At 38.9% G+C, this 19,995-nt stretch overlaps 1 protein-coding gene across 1 annotated transcript in view; it reads right to left on the bottom strand.

Annotated features, from left to right (window-relative positions):
* Positions 1 to 184: 184 nt before the first annotated feature.
* The window catches only part of PKD1L3 (polycystin 1 like 3, transient receptor potential channel interacting), a 74,309-nt gene continuing 54,498 nt past the window's right edge, over positions 185 to 19,995 (bottom strand). The window contains 9 exon segments of the mRNA XM_055078918.1: positions 185 to 289; positions 526 to 607; positions 1,002 to 1,136; positions 3,131 to 3,232; positions 9,417 to 9,501; positions 12,489 to 12,807; positions 12,810 to 13,019; positions 13,938 to 14,078; positions 16,066 to 16,165. Coding sequence (XP_054934893.1) covers positions 228 to 289; positions 526 to 607; positions 1,002 to 1,136; positions 3,131 to 3,232; positions 9,417 to 9,501; positions 12,489 to 12,807; positions 12,810 to 13,019; positions 13,938 to 14,078; positions 16,066 to 16,165 — 1,236 coding nt within the window. The 3' untranslated portion in view covers positions 185 to 227.

The raw sequence follows: 19,995 nt of genomic DNA, 5'->3' as shown, positions 1-19,995 counted from the left end.
CCAGACCTTATTGGCTCCCTGGGTAATGTGGATGGATGCCTGGGAAGTAAGGGGCCCATTTCGATCTCAGTATTTAAGCCCAGATTGTTACCTGTGAGTTGGCTTGGTTACTTCTCTGTGACAGGGCTCCCCCTTAGCCAAATCTCATGCTTGTATCTTTAATTAAAGTTGCACTGAGCTTACTTCTGACTCATATTTCCCACAGTCATCCTGGAACATGAATGATGTTACTTGGTGTTTGTTTGGCAGCAGAGCTGGTTTATCCTGCACCACTCTTGCAGTGTTAACCCTGTGATAGTGCCAAGTTCCATAAACATAAGAATCTGCAGCCAAGGGGATTTTGATTCTTCACTAACAAAATTAACTAAGTATATTATAAATATCTATAATTTTCTAAAGTATACCATGCAAAGATCAGTATTAATATACTAAGAAGTAATAAGCCAAGCGAGGAGGTAACAGGATTAATGTTTTGAAACTTCATTTGTCAGTGGCCATCGCTGTTACAGCTGTTTGCTTACTTACATGTGTTCTGGTGCCGCTGTTTTCCTAACAAACTTGAGAGCTTCAGTAGCAGCATATCCATCAGTGCAGCTTCTTTCTGAGTCTGTTGGAAGACAAAAAGAGAAAAGCAAGGAAATCAAAATTGCTGCTAATGGTGGAGGAAAAAAGTACCAAAGATATATTTTTTAAAAAGAAGATATAAAGTGTAAAGATACTGTTTCCTTTAATGGTTTACTGTCAGGCCTTGGAGTGTTACTGCTACTTAACAGTGGAGGGCCAGCTATTTATAGGACAGTGGATGTAGAACATAATGTACTTTTGGTAAATTGGGTTTCCTAGGAAAATGGTTGGCAGAGCTGTAGAGACTAATAAAGGGAGTATGCTGATACTGTGCGTTAATGTCAGTCTCTAATCTTAAGAGCAGCTAAAATTGAGCTTTTCCAGTGATAAAATCATGATATGGTTTATATTTCAGTTACTGAGTCAGAGTTACTTACCTTAAAGGACTTTCTTTCTTTACCAAAGGCCATTAAAATGGCAGAAACAAAAAGGTTAATGATCACAAGTACCATCAAAACGACACTGGTTAGGAGGATAAGAAGGGAGCCCAGGACTGGGTTTAAAGCAATAACCTGGAAAGACAATAGGACACTTCGAGTTTAAACACTGAGAGTTTAATATCTACTTTAAAAATGTAAGATATATGCTAACATTTGGGATACATTCACGTAAGGAAACACGTCTGGTGGAAACTAGAAAAGCAAAAATATTAAAAAGGAAAATACTTTTGAGTGGACAGAAAAATGAGTGATTGACTCTAAGAGTGTAAATAATTGTGCCTTCAGGGCTTTCACAAGAAGAAAACAGGTGAGTTGTAATGGAATTACAGGTGACTCAAAGCCCTTGTGAGTTGTTGGCAATTCAGGAAAATATTTCTAAACATGGAAGCTTCAAGGAATAGCAAAAGTGTGTTGAAAGAATACATAGATACCAGCAATGATAATGAAAACTGTCTCTGCCATTCCAAGCACTTTCTTCTCTGAACACAGGAGCATTCCAATACAGTTTAAAAGGTTAGCCATAGAAAACTGGCTTTTAATGCTTTTTTTTTAGTTTTTTTTAATCGTTATCTTTAAAAGTATAATTACTGAGTTTTGCCATTCTTGCCTTTTCAGCACAAAGAGATCTTTCTCAAATGTAGGGCTTACTAGAATGGTTTCCAGTAAAATTTGGTTTCCAGATTCTTTAATTTAGGTGTTCTTTTAAAAATGATTACTTTCCTTTGGTATTGGCTCATTCATTATTGCCACTGGACACTGTTAAAAAAAACACCCAACAACTTAGAGGATGAATACTTGAAATAATACTATTGTGATGGAAATCTCTTGTGACAGACATAATGGCTGCCAGCTTATGTCTACTTATTTTAAAAGAGCTTAATCATAACTCCAGGTCATCCTAACAGCTTGGGCAAACGCTGAGTTTGTGATGCAAGACTATTCCCAGTAAGTATACTCCATTTTCCCTTTTAAGTCAAAAAGTAGGTGTTAGCAAAAGTTTATTGTGATTGTTAATTCTTTAAGAGCTTTAGTACATAAAGTGTTCCAGGGGTGAGGACTTCATTCCCTAGTGATTGGGGCTGGAACCACAACAAAACAGTCCACCCGGGCTTCCCTGGTGGCGCAGTGGTTGAGAGTCTGCCTGCCAATGCAGGGGACACGGGTTCGTGCCCCGGTCCGGGAAGATGCCACGTGCCGTGGAGCGACTGGGCCCATGAGCCATGGCCGCTGAGCCTGCGCTTCCGGAGCCTGTGCTCTGCAATGGGAGAGGTCACAACAGTGAGAGGCCTGCATACCGCAAAAAAACAAACAAACATAAAAAACAGTCCACCCAAAATAGCAGTTACGTTAATCTTTCTTAGATTTTAGGAAGGTGGTGGTAACTTTCCACGTTAGAAACTATGTTAATTTACCCATTTTAATTAGTAACCTTTGATTTCTGGAGTATCAGAATGATGAGCTTTGATGAAAATCTTGCCAGTTTCACTAATTTGAATTGCAGTTTTTTTCTTATCAAATCTATGTATGCTAGTGTTTGGGACCCAAAACCTCACCTGGGTTTCCTACTTTATTTTTTATGTTGAGTAGAAAGGGATTTGTGTAGGTAGTTCTGGGAGAAAATAACAGCCTCTCTGAAATTAGTATTTATAAACAGAAATAACTGCAGTTCTTTCTGGAATTGTACCTCCCTAATTTTTCTTTTTTAAGTCACTTCCAATTGTACCCTTCAAAGGGCCGTTGAGAAAGCAGCAGCAATCATGTTAATCTGGCCAGGTATGAGAACACAAGTTCAGGCCCAGTGTCTTTGGCAGTAAGTTTAAGGATAGAAGAAGTGAGAAAGGTGGGACTATGTGCTTAGGAAAGGAAGGATTTCTGAAGGTAACAGCCACTCAAAAGCTATACAGTATCTATAGGTAATACCATAAAATAATGGCAAAGGAACTAAGTTTCTCCCTTTTCCAGTATGCAGTGGTACAGTAGGGGCTGCTTTTATAAGCAATTCTCCCCTTGTTTGATATATTAAACCAAATAGAATTCTGCAGGGAAACCAGGAAGAGGGTTTTTACCTCCTTGTGATGAGAGATTCCCATCAGGAGACCAACAACAGTCACTGGTGAACTGAGAAAAGTTCGGTAGTCAGAGATGCTCCATCCAAACAGCAGGTTAAACTGAAAAAGAGAGAACTGTCAGATGGGGGTGGAGAGCAGTAGAGGGGACTGCACTTCTTTGGGTCCTGAGGTGCTTGATAATGGTGAGGTCAAGGTAGAACCAATGGAATGGAAATTAAGGACGTTCCTTAGTGGCCATTCAAATTGCTATGCCTAAAAACTACATAGAATTCTTCTGTAATTACAGTGTTTTCATATAAATTTGACTTCCATATAGTTCATCCTGTGAACTAAATGTCATCCCCATTTTAGAGATGAAACAAATGTCTTGAGTTTATCATACTGCTAGTTAAGTATGGAGCTACACAACTAAAACCAGCTCCACTGTCTTCTCCAAAACTCATTGCCAACTTGAACTGATGGTTTTCCATTTAGTGACCTTTTCTAAGGGAAGCAATGTGATTCCAAGACTACAGCACTTAGGAAAACACAGACACTAGATGCAGCAAAAGCAGTTCTAAGGGAAGTTTATAGCAATAAATGCTTACATTAATAAAAAATGTCAAATAAAAAACCTAGCTTTACTGCTCAAGGAACTAATAAAAAAAGAACTGAGCCTAAAGTTACAAGAAGAAATGAAATAAGATTAGAGCAAAAATAGAGACTAGAAAGAATAGAAAAAAAAGTTAGCTTTTTTTAACAATAAAAGTGACCAGCCTTTAGCTAGACTAACCAAGAAAAAAGGATTCTAATAAATAAAATTACATAAACGAAAGAGACATTACTACTGATATCACAAAAATACAAAGGATCATAAGAGACTACTAGGAATAATTACACGCCAACAAACTGGATAACCTAGAAAAAATGGATAAATTCCTAGAAACATACAACTGAATAATGAATAAACAAAACCTGAACATATGAAGTATAAGTAAGGAGACTGAAGCAGTAATCAAAAACCTCTCAACAAAGAAAAGCCCAGGACCAGATAGCTTCATGGGTGAATTCTATCAAACATTTAAACCTTTAAATTCTCAGACTTCCCTGGTGGTCCAGTGGCTAGGACTCTGTATTTCCACTGCAGGGGGGTTTGGGTTCGATCCCTGGTCAGGAAACTAAGATCCCATGTAAGTCAATAAATGTGATACACCATATTAAAAGAATGAAGGATTAAAAACATCTCCATTGTACATATATACAATGGAATATTACTCAGCCATAAAAAGAAACGAAATTGAGTTATTTGTAGTGAGGTGGATGGACCTAGAGTCTGTCATACAGAGTGAAGTAAGTCAGAAAGAGAAAAATACCGTATGAAATGGGAAGGAAATCCAAAAAAGAGGGAACATACGTATATGTATAACTGATTCACTTTGTTATAAAGCAGAAACTAACACCATTGTAAAGCAATTATACTCCAATAAAGATGTTAAAAACAAAAACATCTCAACAGATGCAGAAAGAGCATTTAACAAAATTTAACAACCTTTAATGATAAAAACTCTCAACAAATTAGGCAAGAAGGAATGTACTTCAACATAATAAAGGCCATATATGTCAAGCTTACGGCTAATGTCATACTCAATTGTGAAAAGCTAAAAGCTCTTCCTCTAAGATAAAGAACAAGACAAGGATGCCAACTCTCACCACATCTATTCAACACAGTACTGGAAGTCCTAACTAGAGAAGTTAGGTAAGAAAAAGAAAAGGCATCCAAATAAGAAAGGAGGAAGTAAAACTGTCTTTGCAGATGACATGGTCTTATATATAGAAACCCTAAAGACTCCACCAAAAACCTGTTAAAAAAATGAATTCAGTAACGCTACAGAATAAAAAATCAAAATACAAAAATCAGTTGCATTTTGTTACACTAACAACTAGCTGAAAAATTAAGAAAACAGTTTCATTTACAATAACATCAAAAAGGATAATACACTTCGGAATAAATTTAACCGAGGTGAAAAATCTGTCCAATGAAAACTATAAGAGATTGATGAAAGATATGAAAAAGACAAAAGTAAATGGGAAGATTTCCCACATTTATGGATTGGAAGAGTTAATATTGTTAAAATGTCCATACTACACAAAGTGATCTACAGATTCAATGCAATCTCTATCAAAATTCCAGTGGCATTTTCCCCAGAAATAGAGAAAATCCTAAAATTTATATGGAACTACAAAAATACCGTGAATAGCCAAAATAATCTTGAGAAAGATGAACAAAGCTGGAAGCATCACACTTCCTGATTTCAAACTATATTGCAAAACTATAGTAATCAAAATACTATGGTATTGGGATAAAAACAGATACATAGAACAATGGAACTGAATAGAGAACCCAGAATTAAACCCATACCCATAGATTCGGCCAACTAATCTATGAAAAGGGTGCCAAGAATACACAATGGGCTAGTCTCTTCAACAAATAATGCTAGGAAAACTGGATTTCCACATGCAAAAGAATGCAGTTGGACACTTCTGTTTTGCCATATTCAAAAAATCAACTCCAAATGGATTAACAACTTAGACCTTAGACCTGAAACTGCAAAATTCCTATGAGAAAACAGAAAAAGCTTCTTGACACTGGTCTTGGCAGTTTTTTGGATATGACACTAAATGCACAGGCAACAAAAGGTAAAACAAGTGGGACTACATCAAATTAAAAGTTTCTGCACAGCAAAGGAAACAATAAACAAAATGAAAAGGCAACCTATGAAATGGGAGAAAATATTTGCAAACTATATATCTGATAAGGGGTTAAAATCCAAAATCCATAAAGAACTCATACAACTCAATACCAAAAAAAAAAAATCATCCTGATTAAAAAATGGGCAAAGGACCTGAATACACATTTTTCTAAAGAAATACAAATGACCAACAGGTATATGTAAAAATCACTAATCATCAAGGAAATAAACCGAAACTGCAATGTGATATCACCTCACGACTGTCAGGATGGCTATTATCAAGAAGACAAGAAATAACAAATGTTGGTGAGGGTTTGGAGAAAGGAGCCCTGTTGGTGGGAATGTAAATTGGTACAGCCATTATGGAAAACAGCATGGAGGTTCCTCAAAAAATTAAAAATAGAGCTACTAGATGATCCAGTAATCCTACTACTGGCTGTATATTGAAAGGAAATGAAATCAGCATCTTGAAGAGATATCTGCACTCCCATGTTCATAGCAGGATTATTCACAAAAGTGAGGATTTGAAATAAGCCAAACAAAGAAACATGTATGATCTCTTATAAGTGCAGTTTTTAAAAGTCGAACTTACAGAACCAGAGGGTAGAATGGTGGCTACCAGGGGCTGGGATGGGGAGGGGGATGGGTGGATGTCAGAGTATACAGACTTTTAGTTTTAAAATCAATAAGTCCTGGAGATCTAATGTATAGCATGATTATAGTTTATAGATTATAGTTAATAGTAATGTATACTTGAAATTTGCTTAGAGAATAAGAGTTCTTATATCACACTAAAAACAAAACATGTAACCATGTGAGGTGATGGATATGTTAATTAGTTTGTGGTAAACATTTCACAATGTATTCATATATCAAAACATCACATTGTACCTTAAATATATACAATTTTAATTTCTCCATTGTACCTCAATAAAGCTGGGGAGAAAAGAGAATCAACCTAAAAACTATTACTTAACAAAAAAATTCAAGCTGGCTGGGTACTTAATATAATAAAATCAATAGCCTTCATATATTCAAACAATATTTACTTAGAAACTATAGTGAAATAAAATCTCATTCACAATAGACCACAAAAGATAAACCTAACAAGAGATGTGCAAGAAATATATGAAGAGAATTTAATATTACTGAAGGATACAAATGCAAATGAGAATAGAAAAAGCATACCACACTCCCAGATAGAACATCACAAGCTACCAATTCCCTAAATTAATTTTTATAAATCCTTATTTTGTTTCTGTATAAATATCTAAATCTCTACAACTGAACAAGCTCTTAATACATAAAGCTCCCATTTATCAAAACAAGCAAACAAAACCAAGCAGCCCAATGAAAAATGGGCAAAAATTATAGAATGACATTCATTCATTCTTTCTCAATCAGTATGTACTGAGTGCTCACATACACCAGGTCCTGTTCTAGGTGCTGGGAACACAGCAGTGGACAAGAGTCCCTGTCCACAGAGCATTCACATTTGAGGAGGGAGGGAGACAGGCAATAACCCAACAATATTCAGGTAATAATAGTGCTATGAAGAAAAACTGAGCCGCGGGGCAACTAAGCCCGCGTGCTACAACTACTGAAGCCTGCGCGCCTAGAGCCCGTGCTCCGGCAACGAGAGAAGCCACTGCAGTGAGAAGCCCGCGCACCACAACGAAGAGTTGCCCCCGCTCACCGCAACTAGAGAAAGCCCACGCACAGCAACGAAGACCCAACGCAGCCAAAAATGAATGAATGAATTAAAAAAAAACAAAAAAATACTGAGTAGGAAGAGGGGATAGAGAGTGTTCTGTGAGGAGGGAGCAGTGCTATTTATTTACATTAGAGGTTTCTCAGAGGAGGTGGCTTATGAGAGAGACCCTAATAAAGTTTGGAGCTCCCAATGCAAATGTCAGTCAGGGCAACAGCAAGTTCCAAGGCCAAGGCAAGAGCATGTGCATCGTGTTTAAGGAGAGCACAGAAGCTTGTGTGGCTGAATTAGTGAATGAGGGTCAGAATAAGGGTAGGAGAAATAACAGATGTAGCTATAGCTCCGGACAGGGAAGGTCCTAGAGTAAGCTTTAGAAAGGGTTTGGGCTTTTAAGTATGATGGAATCCATTGGGAGGTTTTGAACAGGGACAAAACACATTTATGTTGTAAAAAAAATAATATGGGGAAGATGGAATGAAGAAGGGCAAGAGCAGTGGCAAGTTTTGTCCATATGAGAGGTGAAAAATGGTTCCTTAGTTTAAACTTGCATTTTCTCATGAGTGCAGTTGCAAACCTTTTGTATATTTCAGAGTTACCTGTATTGTATGAAAACACCAATGTTCACTGAACTGTTGGCGATGTGGGCAGATCTAATAATACATTGCTCATGGGAACATTAATTGGTACAATTGAGGAGAACAATTTGGCAATATCTTTCTAATGAAAAATGGATATACATTTTTAGCAAGTCTTTTCAAGGTACTTATCTTACAGATATATTTGCACAGGAGTGAAATTACATATGTAAAAGGGTATAAATGGTAGTATTATTGTTAACAGCAGAAGAGTGGAAAAAATCTAAATGTCTATTAATAGGGAACTGGTTATATAACTTATGGTACATCCACGCAATGGCATACTATATAGTAAATGAATAAAACATAAAAGGGACAGCTTTATATATGCTGATGGAACAATCTCCAGGCAAATTAAGGGGAAAAGGCAAAAAGGCATGACAATGTTTATAGTATGCTGCTATTTATCATCAAATGTATTTGCAAATGTATAGATTACCTTCTGAAAGAATTTACAAGTATACCTTGGAGATACTATGGGTTCGGTTCTAGACCACTGCAATAAAGCAAGTCACATGAATTTTTTGGTTTCCCAGTGCATATAAAAGTTATGTTTAGGGAATTCCCTGGCTATCCAGTGGTTAGGACTCGGCGCTTTCACTGCTGGGGCCAGGGTTCAATCCCTGGTTGGGGAACTAAGATCCTACAGGCCGTGCGGTGTGGCCAAAAAAAAAAAAAGTTATGTTTACATTGTATTATAGTCTATTAAGTGTACAATACCATTATGTCTAAACAAACAATGTACATACACCTAAATTAAAAATACTTTATTGCTAAAAAAATACTTTATTGCTAAAAAATGCTAATCATCATGAGCCTTCTTTTAGCAATAGTAACATCCAAGATCACTTATGTTTAGGGAATTCCCTGGCTATCCAGTGGTTAGGACTCGGCGCTTTCACTGCTGGGGCCAGGGTTCAATCCCTGGTTGGGGAACTAAGATCCTACAGGCCGTGCGGTGTGGCCAAAAAAAAAAAAAGTTATGTTTACATTGTATTATAGTCTATTAAGTGTACAATACCATTATGTCTAAACAAACAATGTACATACACCTAAATTAAAAATACTTTATTGCTAAAAAAATACTTTATTGCTAAAAAATGCTAATCATCATGAGCCTTCTTTTAGCAATAGTAACATCCAAGATCACTGATCACAAGTCACCATAACAAATATAATTAAAAATTTTGGAGTATTTCGAGAGTTACCCAAATGTGACACAGAGACACGAAGTGAGCAAATGCTGTTGGAGAAGTGGCGCCAATGAATTTGCTTGACACAGGGCTGCCACATCTTCAATTTGTTAAAGAAAACATGCAGTATCTGCGAAGTGCAATAAAGTGAAATGCAGTAAAGTGAGGTACGTCTGTATAATCAACTGGGAATGTAGTTGCCTCTAGGAAAGAGAGAAGGGGGATCAGGGGATAAAGGAGAGTTGCACAATATACATCGTGGTACATATGGATTTTCTACATATTCATGTTTTTTGTTTTTTTGGTTTGTTTTGTGGTATGCGGGCCTCCCTCTGCCGTGGCCTCTCCCGTTGCGGGGCACAGGCTCCGGACGCGCAGGCTCAGCGGCCATGGCTCACGGGCCCAGCCGCTCCGCGGCACGTGGGATCCTCCCAGACCAGGGCGCGAACCCGGTTCCCCCGCATCGGCAGGCGGACGCGCAACCACTGCGCCACCAGGGAAGCCCGTATTCATGTTTTAATTATGAAAAAATGTTTTAACATGAAAGAAAAAGATTATGTTACAAAATTTGGCAGGGAGAGGTTTGCAGTAGGTTATTAAAGGACCTAGGGTCCTGCAGAAGATAAAAGAGAAAGGTAAAGGGTGACTTAACCTTCAAAGATGGCCTTACTTTATATTTCTTAAATAAAAACTATGCAATTGTAGAATTGTGATTAGTGTTTTTTCACCTCAGAAGAAAGTCAAAAGAGAAAAAGCAAGTTTAAATTGCTGCAAGAGGAATTTTAATTAAATCCTACCAAAAAAATTCTTCCCTAAATGTGTTTCAACATTGGACTAGGCTATTTAGGAAAGTTCTGTATTTATAGGATACAGATTTATTTATAGGATACAGATTATCTGCCATGAATGGCTTGGGCTTCAATATTCCTGAAAACAAGTGGACTAATGGGACTGGGCTATATCAATTCTGAAAGCAAAAATTTTTTAGCAGTTGAAGAGTTAAAAAAGGTTAGTTACAATTTTTACTGCTGTTTACCCCATATCTACTTAATTTTATTTCATTATCTACATCTACAGATTGCTGTTGCTCTTCCTTAGTATGTCCAGGTAACTCATGTAAACTGGTCCTAGTACAACCAGAGCTCCAACTGCCCCAGTTAATGACAATAGCTAACACCCATCGACTGAACAGTATGTGCCCACCACTGTTCTAAGCACTTAGATCTACTAAGGTTTTAATCTTCACATCTATCTTACAGGGTAGGTCCTAAGATTATCCCCATTGTACAGATGGGGAAACTGAGGCACAGGAGGTTGAGTAATTTACCCAAGAACGCACTGCTGGTAAGTGGAGAGCAAGGATGTGAACCTGGGCAGTCTGGGCAGCCTTCTGAGTCTGCGCCTTTGGACCACGACACTATACTGTAAAGCGAAGGAGTCTAAGAGGAGAACATGCCTATTGTGATGGCACTGGCCTCAGCCACCCAGGGTCTGATTCACTTTTTATTTAAGTCAGTATAGACAGTTACTGACTGCAAACAGAATATGCCCTCAACCTAGAACTGTCACCATTTAAAACTGAACTAGAAAGAATCAACGTGCAATGTACAGAAGTTGCCATCTGTTAAAACTCTTAAATGCAACAAGTACACGTTTAAGAAAAGATTATACAGATGTAGAAAACAAACTTATGCTTATCAAGGGGGAAAGTGGGGGAAGGATAAATTGGAAGATTGGGATTGTATATACACACTATTATATATAAAATAGATAACTAATAAGAACCTGCTATATAGCATGGGGAACTCTACTCAATACTCTGTAATGACCTATATGGGAATAGAGTCTAAAAAAGAGTGGATATATGTATAACTGATTCACTTTGCTGTACAGCAGAAACTAACACAACATTGTAAATCAACTATACTCCAATAAAAATTAATTTTAAAAAAAGGACTGTACATGTTTGCTGAGATGAACATATTCAGATTTTTTTCAGGAACCTAGGAGATGTTCCAAATCCCAACAGAAAGCCACCAATCCTGAGATTAATGAATGTAACTATTACCAGAATATAGCTTAATAAGATATAAAGTTATAATATGGCAAGGTGTTGGTAACTGGTGAAAGATACTGAACAAGAAGCATTCATACTGGGACTTCCCTGGTGGTTCAGTGGTTAAGAATCCGCCTTCCAATGCCAGGGACGTGGGTTCGATCCCTGGTCAGAGAACGAAGATCCCACATGCTGTGGGGCAACTAAGCCCGAGCGTGGCAACTACTGAGCCCGTGCGCCACAACTAGAGACTGTGGACGCAACTACTGAGCCCACGTGCTCTGGAGCCCATGCGCCACAACTAGAGAGAAGCCTGCGCATTGCAATGAAGAGCCCGTGCACTGCAATGAAAAGATCCTGCGTGCTGCAACTAAGACCCGATGCAGCCAAATGAAAAAAATAAAAATAAATTATTTTTAAAAAAACAAACATTCATACTAACTCCTCTTTTTTTCACTGCGTTTGGGTCGTCGTTGCCTGCGTGTGGGCAGAGGCTACTTGTAGCGGTGCATGGGCTTCTCGTTGCAGTGGCTTCTCGTTGTGAAGCACAGGCTCTAGGCGCACGGGCTTCAGTAGTTGTGGCACGTGGGCTCAGTAGTTGTGGCTTGCAGGCTCTAGAGCACAGGCTCAGTAGTCGTGGCGCACGGGCTTAGTTGCTCCGCGGCATGTGGGATCTTCCTGGACCAGGGCTTGAACCTGTGTCCCCTGCATTGGCAGGCGGATTCTCAACCACTGTGCCACCAGGGAAGTCCCCATACTAACTCCTCTTGATGGTGAGGTTCTTTGAGGGTACAAACCATATAATGTCCATCATTTTATTAGCTCCTAGGACAGTTCCCAGCATACTAGGTGTTCACTACATATTCGTGGAACTGAACTGGATAACCAACCAAGAAAAGTTACACAGACACATCACAGACTTGGGAATGACTGCACATCAGGCAATATACCAAAATATCATCTGGTGTGGAGATCTTTCTGGTTATACTGTTTTCATGGTTCTGTGCTTATAGAACAAACTTCTCAGCTACATGCGGTTCCCTCCTTCACAAGGAGGCAACCAGTCCCAGGGATCACTCCAGTTACTTTTCATGTTGTTAGTGAATAAATTCTCAATTTTGTTTATCAGCCTCTTGTGAAACTCATCAGTGGGAATCAGCCTTCATGGGCCTGATCACCCTTGGGTGAACAGACATAAACCTGAACCTGCTTAGATGGGGCCCTGGGAGTGGACCTTTGGGTGCCCACAGAGGTGCAGTCATTTTGAAAAAGCCAGCGGACCTTTCTCCAGTGTTCTAATGGGTTACTGCAGGGGTGTTTGGAAAACCAACTGCACCTCCCATTTGCAGGGCTGGGCCCCAGGACTGTGTTCTTACCTCTGTAATTGCTGTACAGGTTAGGAAGGAGGGTGCTACTGGCCCAGGGGTAGAAATGCTTAAGAAGTTTGATCTCTGAGAAGCGGTAAGGAAAGCTCTTGTGGATAGCTTGACGGAGGTAAAATCTACTGGAGTTGTGTGCTGAGTAGACTGCAGTCATCAACGGGATAAGGAAAAGTATTTGTACTAGTATTAGAAGAGAAAATCATAGGTGAGTAGTTAGCTTAGAAATCCTCTATGTTTTTCTTCATTTTTTCCTAAGCTTACAGACTTTTACAGGTCAAAAACAGTCAAAAGTTGTCAATTTGATATGGTTTAACCTAATAATTGTAAACAGATAAGCAAAAGCATTTGGCTCTTAGTGATATCTATATCTATATATATAGATATCTACATATTCCTTCCCAGAATTATTCTGCCACTGATCAGAAATTTTACTTAAGATACATAAAATCTCACACAAGTGTTGTATTTTAGTTCTTAGGTCTAAATGTCCCCCCAGACCACTCCTTTCATCTCCCCCCCCCCCATTATCTATAGATTGTCTGTGTTCACAAGAAGGGAAGGCATGATAAAAACAGAATTTGTCTTCTTCGGTCCAGAGAATCCAATAACCCAAACACTAGACGTGTTGAACCAGTTACCTTACACTTATAGGAAAGCAGTTTTTTTTTGTTTTTTTTTTTTGGCCATGCTGCGTGACATGTGGGATGTTAGTTCCCCCATCAGGGATTGAACCTGTGCCCTGCTGCCGTGGAAGCGTGGAGTCCTAACCACTGGACCACCAGGGAATTCCCAGGACATCTGTTTTTCAAAGCATATTCATTTTCCCTCCACCATGCGATGTAGATCAAGTTTCATTATTACATTCTGCAGGTAGAGAAAGTGACTTACTGAAACACACAATTAGATCTCAAGATTCCAAGTTCAGGAGTCCTTCCATTCACCTTACAGCCTTGCTTAAGGGAATCCAGAATTTTTCAAGGTGAATATTTTAAAATAGTTTTCCACCCTTCTTCTATATTTTCCATTTTATTCTCATTCCCCCTTTCCTTGCTGGGAAATGTGCTGCTGTATCAACAGGTTACCATTTTCTCTCCATACCCAAAATATCTCCTGTCAACTTGAAGAATTTCTTCTCTTTCAAGGTTCTTTCTGGGCGCTTAACTGGACCATTCATAGCTGGGGCTATGTAGATGGGGTTGTTTTCATCTCTTGAACCGGGTAATGATGAAGGACATCTTGCTGTCAAAAATTCAAATATAGGCCAACATTTGTTGAGCATCTACTATGAGTATCTCCTGTTAAATGTTGAAATAGAGAATAAAGCTATCTAAGCAGCCCTTCCCAAACTATCATGAAAGACTTAAAAAAATTTTCCAATCCATCAGGGACTGATACTTTTGTAAAAATACAGTAAAAACGAATTACTAGGAAAATGACATAGAACAGAGGCCTATAAAATACAAGGCCCATTTTGAAAATTAGATTCAATAGGCCTAAAATTAGTCTGCCCAATGGCTCTAAAAGTTTCTAAATGCTTATTCTCAATTTCTGTACTTATCTTGGACTAGAAACACAGTTTTAGTCAGTGGACCACCCGATGGGAGCACTGTTCCCAGAGTGGTGTTTCTCAAGGTTTAATGTGCAAGGGGATCACCTGGGATTTTGTTACAATGCAGTTTCTGGGGTGAGGCCTAAGATTCTGCATATCTGACAGTTCCAGGAGGTGCCAGTGCTGTGAGCAGAAGAATCTAGAGACACGTAAATCCAGACAGAGAGAGAAAGGGAGTTAGAATGTGACCGAAAACTTGTCCGCCCGTAGGAACCAAGTGCTGAGGGATCACTGAAAAGAAAAACAAACCGCCCTGAGGATTTCAGAGAAGGTGGCCCAGAGGCAGTGACATGTGACATCTGTCTTGAATGATGAGTCAGAAAGAATTCTCTAGATGGACAAGGATAAGGACAAGAAAAAAGTCATTTTAGCAGAGGGAACAGCAATTCAAGAGATGGAGAGATGAAATGAGGGCTAGGAAGGCAGTTTGAAGTCAGATTACTAATTTTTTAATCTCATAAGGAATGAGATGCCAACCCCTTAGCAGCGTGCCCACCACTCAGTTTAAGAAATAAGTGATTGCCAAGATAAAATCCGCTGTGTACCTCTGTGATGGTATCCCTTCTTTCCTTCAGAGAGCTAATCCTCTCCTAAATTTTGGAGTGTATCATCCTATGCATTTCTTCATTCAAAAATGTCTCTAAGCAAGACATGCATTGTTTTGCATGATTAAAATGTTGTGTTAAAAAAAATGGTCATGAAGAACCTAGGGGCAGAATGGGAATAAAGACGGAGACGTAGAGAATGGACTTGAGGACACGGGGAGGGGGAAGGGTAAGCTGGGACGAAGTGAGAGAGTAGCATTGACATATATACACTACCAAATGTAAAATAGATAGCTAGTGGGAAGCAGCCGCATAGCACAGGGAGATCAGCTCGGTGCTTTGTGACCACCTAGAGGCGTGGGATAGGGAGGGTGGGAGGGAAGGAGATGCAAGAGGGAAGAGATATGGGGACACATGTACATGTATAACTGATTCACTTTGTTATACAGCAGAAACCAACACACCATTGAAAGCAATTATACTCCAATAAAGATGTTTAAAAAAATGTTGTGTTAATTTTTCTGCAGTTTGCTTTTTGGCCATCTTTGTGAGTTTCATCCATGTAATATGAATGGCTCTAGTCAGTTATTTAGAGGGTAGACTCCCTCAGGTTTGGTGACTGAATGGGGGGTGGGATTTAGGATTATTCTTATGTTTTTAGAGAATGGTGATGCTATTAATGGAAATGAGAAAACAGAGTAAAGAAGTGAATTTGTGGGGCAGGCAAATAATTCTGCTTGGGGCATGTTTAATTTGAGATACCTGTAGGCATTCAGACACAGAGGGTGAGCAGCTGGAAACAGCACTTGGGGCTCAAAGCTAGAAACACTAGGAAGGAATCTAGAATATAGGGAAGAGTAGAAGCATTGAGAGATCTAGGGAGGGATGGATCATAAAAAGTGTTGGTGACGTACTGGTTAGTCTTGGGCTGGGAAGAAGGTGCAACAGCTGGTCAGAGACAAGATCCTGAATGGATAGATTCCTCTGAGCCAGTGAGGTGGCTAGGAGTCCACTGTTCTGATACAATTTGCTATTTGCAAAATTAGATATTAGTTAGAACTACTTGAATTACCCAAGACTGCCAAGATCCTCTTGGTCTGATGTTCCTTCTCTTTGTGAAGCCACAGCATCCTGTTCAGCAGCAGTGAGTAAAACAATGTGAGGAAGATCACCTAGACAGGAGAGTCAGAGGAGAAACTTAATGAGCAGATATTACAGGAACCAAGAAGGTGGGACCATTAGGTAAAGGTGAAGGTGGGTATGATTAATACATTTCAGTGACTTGGCCCTTTATTTTTATGGAAAACTGAGAATTAAGTAAATTCATAATTATTTTTGCATAACCATGAGAATGTGGTTGATATAATATTAATCTTTGTATTTTTGCTTGCAGTCCTTAATCTGCTTGGCTAGGAAAGTTTAAACCATTAAATGATTTGTGATGATCTGTGTAAGGTGTTCACTAACACCAGTTTTTGGAACAACTTTGATGTGCTAGACTGAAGAAGCTACATTTTGTGTTTTTTTTTTTTTGCGGTACGCGGGCCTCTCACTGCTGTGGCCTCTTCCGTTCCAGAGCACAGGCTTCGGAAGCGCAGGCTCAGCGGCCATGGCTCACGTGCCCAGCCGCTCCGCGGTATGTGGGATCCTCCCGGACCGGGGCACGAACCCGTGTCCCCTGCATCGGCAGGCGGACTCTCAACCACTGCGCCACCAGGGAAGCCCGAGAAGCTACATTTTTGAAAGTGCCAGTTTTGCTGAAGCAGGCATGGAATCTTAGAATTGAGTAAGACCTTAAGCCTCTGTTAGGGAAACAAGTATCCCCTGCTCCTTAAATTTCCTTGAAGGGGAGGAAAGTGCTCCAGTCGTCGGAGAACAAAGGACAAGAGTAGTATTTCCAGCCCGTTGCCACATGCCCCTATTGTGATGTGGCAATTCCAGGTGTGTCTGCTCTGCAGACCTAAAGTCGCCCTCTAGTGGATTGTTCCGAGGATTACATTTGAGGGGAAATTACTAAAAAGTACACTTGGCCATGAGTTCAACCAAACTGCACTTTAGCAATAACGATAGCTAACACATTGGTTTCCATCTCTTCTGTTCCTTTTTATACTTTCCAACTTTTAAAAACATATACATTTATTATAAAAATTTTTCAAAAAATTTAGAGATTTTTAAGAAACTTAAAAAATTTGAAATACATCCATTAATCATTTTTGTCTTAATATATCTGGACCAGTTTTCCACATCCTTACATTTTCTATAACATTTTAAATGGCTGCTCGGTATCCCATTACACAGATATGGCTGTCTTATATTAAGCAATATCCTATTTTTGAACATTTAAATTGTTGCCAATTTATTTTATTATTATAAACCACTCTGAATTTTCTCAGAATAAATCCTTAGAAATGAAACTTACTCAGCAAAGGGATGCAGAATTTGAAGGCTTTTACTGTATACTGCCAGATTTTCCTCAACCAGCATTAAGTGCCCATTTTCCCTGGCATCACTGTGTATTATCATTTGTTTTCCTTTACCATTTTTAAAAGCAAAATTGAATCTTACTGTTCTAAGTTATTTGACCAGTGAAGAGGAACTTTTTACAGGTTTTTTTAGCCATTGTAATAACAAAGGTTTTTTTCGCTTTAAAAAAATGTATTTACACACATTAAAAAAACACACTCTTTTTGGTGTATAATTCTATGTGTTGACAAATACACAGAGTATCCACCACTATAATCAAGATACCTTACAGTTTCATCACCCCCAAAAATTCCCTGATGCTGCCCCTTTGTGATCAGCCCTTTTTACTACCTCCATGTCTGGGAACCACTGATAGATTCTTCATCCATATAGTTTTTGTTTTTTGCAGAATGTTATATAAATGGAATCATGAAGTATGCTTTTGGAACTGACTTCACTTACAATAATACATCCGAGATTCATCCATGTCACTACATGTACCAGTAGTTTGTTCTTTTTCATTGCTGAGTAGTCTACTGTATGGATGTACCACAGCTTATCCATTCACCAGCTGATGGGCATTTGGGTTGGTTTCATCCTTGGCAATTATTATTATTATTATTATTATTATTATTATTATTGGCCACACCATGTGGCATGTGGGATCTTAGTTCCCTGACCAGGGATCAAACCCGTGCCCCCTCCAGTGGAAGTGCAGTCTTAACCACTGGACTGCCAGGGAAGTCCCATCCTTGGCAATTATGAATAAAGCTGCTACAAATATTCACACAATTCTGTGTGAACATAGGTTTTTATTTCTACTTATTTATTTACTTATTTATTTTTGGCTGTGTCAGGTCTTTGTTGAGGCACGTGGGCTTCTCTCTAGTTGTGGCGTGAGGGTTTTCTCTTTTCTAGTTGTGGCGCACAGGCTACAGGGCACGTGAGCTCTGTAATTTGCAGCATGCAGGCTCTCTCGTTGAGGAGCATGAGCTCAGTAGTTGTGGCGCATGGGCTTAGCTGCCCTGCAGCATGTGGGAATCTTAGTTCCCTGACCAGGGACTGAACCTGTGTCCCCTGCATTAGAAGGCAGATTCTTTACCACTGGACCACCTGGGAAGTCCCAGTTTTTATTTCTTTTGGGTAAACACCTGGGAGTGCAATTACTAAGTTATATGGTAACTGTATAACTCTGTATGAAACTGGTAAACTGCTTTCCAATGTGGCTATGCCATTTTTTCATTTCTACCACCAATGAATGAGAGTTCCCAGTTACTCTGCGTCCTCACCAGCATTTAGTATTATCGATATTTTAGTCATTCTACTTCAGACAATACTACAAAGCTACAGTAATCAAAACAGCAAGGTATTGGCACAAAAACAGACATATGGCTTACTAGAACAGAATAGAGAGCCCAGAAATAAACCCACACACCTATGGTCGATTAATGTCTCACAAAGGTGGCAAGAATATCCAATGGAGAAAAGAAGGTCTCTTCAGCAAGTGGTGCTGGGAAAGTTGGACTGTAGCATGTAAATCAGTGAGTTAGAACACACCCTCACACAAAAATAAGCTCAAAATGGCTTAAAGACTTAAAAATAAGACATGACACCATAAAACTCCTAGAAGAGAACATAGACAAAACATTCTCTGACATAAATCATACCAATATTTTCTTAGGTCACTCTCCCGAGGAAACAGAAATAAAAGCAAAAAAAAACAAAAACAAAAACAAATGGGACTTAATCAAACTTATATGCTTTTGCCCAGGAAAGGAAACCATAAATCAAATGAAAAGACAATCTACAGATTGGGAGAAAATATTTGCAAATGATACAACTGACAAGGGCTTAATTTCCAAAATATACAAGCAGCTCATACAACTCAATAACAAAAAAACAAACAACTCAATGAAAAAATGGGCAGAAGACCTTAATAGACATTTCTCCAAAGAAGACATACAGATGGCCAACAGGCACATGAAAAGATGCTCATCACTGTTAATTATTACAGAAATGCAAATCAAAACTACAATGAGGTATCACCTCACACCGGTCAGAATGGCCATCATTAAAAAGTCTACAAATAACAAATGTTCTAGAGGGTGTGGAGAAAAGGGAACCCTCCTACACTGTTGGTGGGAATGTTAATTGGTGCAGCCACTATGGAAAACAGTATGGAGGTTCCTCAAAAAACTAAAAAAATAGAGTTGCCATATGATCCAGCAATCCCACTCCTAAGCATATATCCAGACAAAACTATAATTTGAAAAGATACATGCACCCCTATATCATAGGGGTGTCACTATTTACAATAGCCAAGACATGGGAACAACCTAAATGTCCATCAACAGATGAATGGACAAAGAAGATGTGGTACATATATACCATGGAATGCTACCTAGCCATAAAAAAGAATGAAACAATGCCATTTGCAGCAACACGGATGGACCTAGAGATTATCATACTAAGTGAAGTAAGAAAGAGAAAGACAAATACCATTATATCACTTATATGTGGAATCTAAAAAATAATACAA

The sequence above is a fragment of the Physeter macrocephalus genome, chromosome 17 (genome assembly GCF_002837175.3).
Source record: "Physeter macrocephalus isolate SW-GA chromosome 17, ASM283717v5, whole genome shotgun sequence".
Taxonomy (NCBI): domain Eukaryota; kingdom Metazoa; phylum Chordata; class Mammalia; order Artiodactyla; family Physeteridae; genus Physeter; species Physeter macrocephalus.
This window is presented reverse-complemented; position numbering and strand designations above follow the sequence as displayed.